The 6,468-nt window shown below is 48.9% G+C and overlaps 1 protein-coding gene and 1 long non-coding RNA gene across 2 annotated transcripts in view; one reads left to right on the top strand and one right to left on the bottom strand.

The window, feature by feature from the left end:
* Positions 1 to 857, bottom strand: part of CABLES1 (Cdk5 and Abl enzyme substrate 1) — a 59,205-nt gene extending 58,348 nt beyond the window's left edge. Inside the window, exon 1 of the mRNA XM_026035507.1 lies at positions 804 to 857. Within this exon, the coding sequence (XP_025891292.1) occupies positions 804 to 857 (54 nt within the window). The remainder of the gene's footprint in view (positions 1 to 803) is intronic.
* Positions 858 to 1,311: 454 nt separating this feature from the next.
* Positions 1,312 to 5,931, top strand: LOC112944078. The gene is made up of 2 exons (XR_003248708.1): positions 1,312 to 1,388; positions 4,869 to 5,931. It is a non-coding gene; the product is annotated as an uncharacterized LOC112944078 (long non-coding RNA).
* Positions 5,932 to 6,468: the final 537 nt, after the last annotated feature.

The following is a 6,468-nucleotide window of genomic DNA, read 5'->3' as shown; positions in this document are numbered from 1 at the left end:
GGCGGCCCGCACGGAGCGGCCCGTGCCCGGTGACAGCCGCGACCCCCCCCGAGCACCGCATCGGGCCGCACCTGCAGCGCGAGCCCGGCCCGGCCCGGCCCGGCGCCTTATGTAAGGGCGCGCACCGGGCGCCGGAGCGAGCGCCGCGCTGCCCGCCTGGAGCTTATCCAGGGCCCGCGTTGCTTTGCCGCCGTCTTTTTAGGGCTTCGTGGTTGCGCCTGCCTGGTGACTAGCGGCTTTTCCAAGCTGTCACGGAATTTGTCGTGTTTTTGCATCCCTGTCAGGCACTCCTCTTGTGCAGTTGTAGCCAAATTCAGGCGTCTGATAAGCAAAACAGCTTGTGTGGTTGGATGGGGAAGCCGAATCCTGCTGTTGCATTCCTCGCCAAGCGGAGCTGTTAAGCATCCAGGAACTCTGGCATGGGGCTCTGTGGTTATTTGGGGGTTATTTGCGGAAGTCTGGTCTTTGCTGCACTGAGGGCTACAAACCTTGGCTTTCGGGAGCCAGTCCTGGGCGGGGGATCCAGCAGCCCTGAGGCAGTAACCTCAGCAGCTCCTTACATAAGGAAGACACCGGCCGGCCAGCCGGGCAGGAAGTGCTGAGCAAGTGAAGGGGAAATGGTGCCCACAAGGGCTGCCTTTCACATCACAAACCCTTCTCAGTGCTTCTTTTTAGGGGAATTCCCACTGCTCCCTGCCCTCTTGACGATTCAGTTGATTCCCGCTTAATAACCGGCCCTGGTGCATCAGGGATGGATCCTTCTGGGTGGAAGTGGGTAGACCCGAGTGCTAGAGCCACCTCACCAGACAGGGGTCAAATCGGCACCTGCTGCTTGCTAGGAGTGATCCGTACTTCATTACTCCAGTATGGAGAAATCTATACTCCAGTGGTGGCACCATGTCCTTGAAACTGCTGCATGACCAGCTCTGGACACCCTTGTGCACGGAGCCACCCTTGTGGCCATGGATAAGCAGGGACGCTTATGACTCCTAGCGCTCCTTTCAAGATGGTCCCACTTTGAAGCCAGTTTGGGACTCTTTGGAATTCTCCTGGGCCTCAGAGAAGTGTCACTGCTCTGAGAAGCCTGAGGATGAGAGTGACCCTGGGTGATCAGCCCTGGCTCAAGGTTGCTCCCATGTGGTGGCTAGGTCACGAAACTTAGGTCTGCCACATTACAGGTGAGCAGGATGCACGGTGTGATTTTTTATCTCCTTTCTGCTTTCCTTTCTCCTTCCATTTCTGGAAGGAAGCAGCCATAGTGCGTGTTTTTCTCCAGAGCTCCAACACTTGCTGTGGCAACTGAGTCCTGGGGAATATTTCCCAAGTCCAGCCTTTCCCAGGAGACAGGCATGAGAAAGAGCCCCTCACTCCAAGTGGGGCTTCACAAGGTTAGTCTAATCTGGGGTCATTTTTTTTGAAGTGTAGCAGTGTTCCTGCCCTTCACAAAGCTGCCCGTGTGAGGGGGTGCATTGCACTGCCGTAGGCATGAGCTGGTTCTGGAGCCACGACCTCTGCCAGGAGTTGGCATCAGGCTGTGACAGGAGCTCTTTCTGGAATGAGCTCTTCTGAAAGGTACCCCAGGTACCTTTCAGCTCACCCCAGCAGACTTTAAGGTGCACAGTCAATGCTAACCCTTCAGGGGTGCTGCAGCTCTGTGAAGTGCCTTTTCCAACCACCGTTGTGAAGAGGGGTTAAAAACGCTCCTCCCGCTGCCCACGAGGGTAAATTTGCTTGAGAAAGCAACACAAAGCAAGAAAAGCGTGACCTTTACAGATTAAAATGAAGCTATTTTTAATAACCAGTAAGGCGCTACAGTGCTAAGAATTGGCATGATAGGAATACCAGGTTCTTTGGGCTTATTATTTATGCATCTAGTAGCAAATTTTAAATAAATATTTGCAACCTGCGATGCCTAACACCGCTTTTCAAAGGCTTAAATAAGTGCAGAACTGGAGAGCTGGCTACTAATTTGTTTTTTTTTTTTTCCTGTTACTTACATCATTATGATCTGTGCTTAGTAAAGCTATAGATGATTGCATGAGCTATGGTAGCCTTGTTTCATGGAGGTTATTTGGAAATATTAAACAAAACGACTGTGCTGTTAGAGGCTTTTTCTTTGATGGGGAGCTGGTGGTTGACTAGAGGAAATAGCAAACTTGAAAGGAAAACCAAAAGGACATATTCTGGAAATTTGCTTCTGTGCCTGTTTTTTAAATCATTTTGCTCTCCAATTCCCCTTCCAACCAGCCAGCTCTACCCAACTTCAAACAAATGTTTTTATTTCAGAGGTCACGGGCTTATGTAAGCAGCTGGATGACAAGTGCTCATAGGAGTGGTAGAGCAGGACAGCTCTTCTGCCCGGCGCACCAAGAGCTGGGAGAGAGGCTAATCAGCCGTGGGTGTTTGGCAGCACGTGGCGTTTGGGGGACAGTTAACACAGGCTTTGGAGAGGCTGGATGTGAGGAGAGGGTGGAGGGAGTCCGTGTGAAATTGAAAGCTCAGCAATTTCTCCGCTGAGGTCTCTTCTGGGAATCGAGATGGTCTCTGGTCGCACAAGTGCCTGGGTGAACCTGCCTTCATAGGGAGGTTAACGGGGCTTGGAGGCCTCCTGGTTTCGTGGTTTGAAGTGAGCAGTGTGAGGGCAGAGCTGCTGCCCCCGAGCGCCTGGATACCTCATGCGGTGAAACAACCACCCGGGCGGCGAGCTGAAGCGCTTACCGAGGTTTAGAGGCAGCGTCTGAGTTACACTGGGAGCTAACGCTGCAGGAATAACCCGTCCTGGATCACCCACATGAGTCAACAGGCTGCTCCTCGAGCACGCCCGGCATAGCGGCTGTGCGCGGTGGTGTCAAAAACAAGCTTCTCGGTGCCAGAAACAGGCCTCTCGGTGCCATCGGCGCTTGTCAGACCTTGTCAGAGCAAGGCAGCTAGTGGAAGGGAAGAAAGCAAATGCACTTCTCTTTTGTACCTTCATCAAGGTTGGTTTCTAACAGGTAGAGTCGGCCAGGCGATGATGCTAAGCAAAGGCAGTCCGGAGCCAGCACTTGTGCGCTCCTCTGGTTGCTGACAGGCACAGTGATCACTGACAGCAGCTCCTGGCCCCAGCAATCAGGCAGATTTTGTGGAGCCCCCAGGGGTGCTTCCAGCAAGGTGCGAGGCTTTGGAGACACGACACGTGTGCAGTCTCACAGTGCTTCTCCCTTCCTTCCCGGAGTCCGTTTTGAGAACAGGATTGCACTTCAAAAGAGAAAAGTGGTTGTAATATTATAGAAAGGCTTGGAATATGAATTTAATAATCGTTCTGTTTAGAAGAAGTGTCTGGCAGAAAAAAAAAAGCCCCAAGAAGTTAAACACATTTCCGTACGTAGCCATAGTTAGGAATGGAAACTGCTTAAAGACATTACACATTCTTTATAAAAGACTAATGCTGCATCTGGATATTAAGGCTGGTTTTGGTGCCAGGCCCTAACCTTAAAGTCTGTTTTGAATTTCATATGAAAGAACTGGATTCTCAGAAATGCTAAGTACTTGCTTCCCACTGAGAGCTCTTCAGGAATCTGAGCATTTTAGTTTTGGAGGACCTTCTTTGATAACTGGAATATAAAAGCTGGCAGCATACCTGTCACGTTGTCTGGAAAACAAAGTTCCCTGGATATGGGACAGGCTTAACTCTTCATGAAGGAGCTTCTCCTTGCGTTGCTTCCTTGTACACACAGGGTGTGTGCAAACAGCAGCCAGGCTGCCTTGAGCAAATTCCCCTATCAGCTTAGCGGGGCTGAGGTCTGCTCTGGGTGGGAGTGAGGTGGGGTGGCCACCACCACGTGCAGCGTTTTCTGTGGCAGTGATTTTTTGTCCCGTCTTGTGGTTATTTGGCTTCAGTACTAAGTGGTGCTGATTGACCCCCATAGCATCTCCGTTGGGTGTGGAGGAATGGAGAGGGCAATGGGAGCCTGGGAGAGGTTAGTGCTTGCCCAGCGTTATCATTGGAGCTAGGACATACATGTATTGTGTTCTGTGTTCCCTGTTGTACTATGTTTTGAAAGGTTCATGGGATCATTCTCATCATATATAGAGTACTAGCCTGCTGTATATATGGGCAGTAGGCCCAGTTTGAAAGGTGTTTCCTTCTTCGTGAAACCAGGGAAGTCTGTTTAAGAAGCTAAAACAACAGCCTGTTACTAAGATTACGTAACATTTTTCATCGTAAAACCCTAGTATTTTCCATGCTAGATCCTCCTCAGGTCAAAGCTTTTGGCAAACTTTGGTCAAAATGGTTATGCAGGATCCAAGAGCAAGTCAAACACGCTTATTTGCCCCCATCAGAAGCTCTTGTGACCTTGCCTTTGAAATATCCTAGCACCCCCTCACTAAAACAATTTAGGCAGTCAGCTTCTGTGTTGGGAATGGGGCTGAGGGAAGAGGTGGGGATGCCCTCCCTGTCACAATCCAGCCACCTCTGTGCAGTTTTAAGGCTTTGAATCAACAGCCTGCATGTGCTCGCTCGAGACCTGCACCTGCAGCTAGAACTGCCAGCGGTGACGGATGCCCCCATGGAGCAATTTGGCCAGCTGCATTTTGTGAAGAGGAGGAGTATGCGCAGCCCCCCAGATGCACAGGAGCACCAGGAGGGTGTTCCCAACATCCTTACTCTGGTTTCATTCAACAAGGAGTAGTTGGGAGGGTTGCACATTCAACCTCAATTCTCCCACCCCACCTGTTGCTTTTCCTCCTTCCTAGCTGCCTGATTCCCCAACTTTCAAACTCAGTGCACTGAGGGAGTCATCCGAGGGGGGTTCTTTGTTTGTTTGTTGTAGATACTCGTGGGTCCCTTATGGGCCCACAATAAAACGGGAGCTCTTTTTCACCAGGTCCTGCAAGAACGTGGTCTCGTGATGCACTGAGCTTGCCGGATAAAGAGGCAGAACAAGGACGGTGGCCATGTCAGCGCTGTAACTGGAATGAGCAGTTCCTGGCTCCTGTTTGAGTGATTAAATGGGAACAGGGCCACGTCGCTCCTCCCTCCCTTGGAAAACAAAAGCTGTGGACACTTGCACAGAAAACAGCTTCTCCCTGACATGTCCGTCCTTGTCTTGCTGCAGTTTTTCCTCTCTGAAGTCAGATTCCTTTTGGTAGCATCTTAATAAGTTAATGTAAGTGTGAGGTTCGAAACAGACTAGTTTTACTCAAAAGAGGAATGGGCACGTGCCCTGCCTTCTTGGCGATCCCCTTAATAAGTGGCATTAAGAAAAAGAGCAACTTGTAGCTGCAGTAGGATGGGACCACAGGACAGATCTTTAAAAACAGCTTTTCAGATCTTCATGAAAGGGCAGCTGCAATTTATCCCATTCTTTACCATTTGGAGATGATTGGAATCAAGTGTAGAAACACTTGGATATTAGGATTTCAGAGAAAAGCCTGGAAAAACATTCATCACTGTCATGGCGGGTGTTCATTTTTAATAATCTCAGGTTAATTTTAAAATATACTGCAGACTTCTGAAACATTCATGTGAGCAAGTCTGTAAGTATGTTGGCTGTCTGGGGAAGGAAAATGCTCCGGCTCACAGGACAGTCATACTGAGGAGCTCTGTTGGACTGAAAACGCTGTTGACGACTTCTGTGACACAGTCTTCAATGAGAGTAAAAACATTAAATAAATAGCATCTGAAGTTGTTCCCGGAGGGACTTGCTGGTGGAGTGTTTCACTTCAGAGACTCATCGGAGCTCTGCTTGACTGGAAGTGCTTAATATCCAAGAAAATAAAGTTCAAAGGAATTTTTTTTTCTCCTTTTGAAAATATTAAATTCAGGGAGTGTGACTCCAACGGGAATGAAGAAGGCAAATGGAAAAACTTTTGGCGGAGTGAATTGAGGTTTCACATGCAGCTCAATGGCATTTTTCTGTCCGTATGTCATGCGATAGCTTATGAACGCTGCGCTGGGTACATTCCAAAATTTTGGGAAAACTTTGAGAGCCCTTTTAATTCCAGCAGTTCATCAGTGCCTAGAACTCATTACAGATTGACCAAAACCGGACAGCTAAAAAGAAGAAATAAAATATCCTCCTGCCCTTGAGATGCAACAGCTTCAACCCCTGTTGTGATTGGATTGAACAATGTGGAGCGGTGCCAGCTTGTAGCACGTCTGTCCCTCCTTTACTGGTGACACCCCCAAAGGCAACAGGGTCCAGGGGATTTGCAGAAACAAAACAAACCCAGCACCCTACCCCACACAGCTGCCACTTGCTGTATAAACATATTTCGAAAGCTTCAAATGGGATGCTTTTCTCCTCAGAACGATTAGGCGCCAAAAAAAAAAAAAAAAAAAAAAAAAAAAAAAAAAATTGCTTTAGACAGTAATGGAAATTAAATAAATGGAAATGGTTTCCCAACAGGATGGACGGATGCAAAGCGTTCTACTCTCTGTACTCAAATGGAATAGTACCTCGGTTTAATAGTGGTCCTACTGAG

Source organism: Nothoprocta perdicaria, unplaced genomic scaffold (genome assembly GCF_003342845.1).
Source record: "Nothoprocta perdicaria isolate Ctin4 unplaced genomic scaffold, notPer1 scaffold_16, whole genome shotgun sequence".
In the NCBI taxonomy this organism is placed as follows: Eukaryota; Metazoa; Chordata; class Aves; order Tinamiformes; family Tinamidae; genus Nothoprocta; species Nothoprocta perdicaria.
Note: the sequence above shows the minus strand (reverse complement) of the source record. Positions and strands in the feature narration are given on the sequence as shown.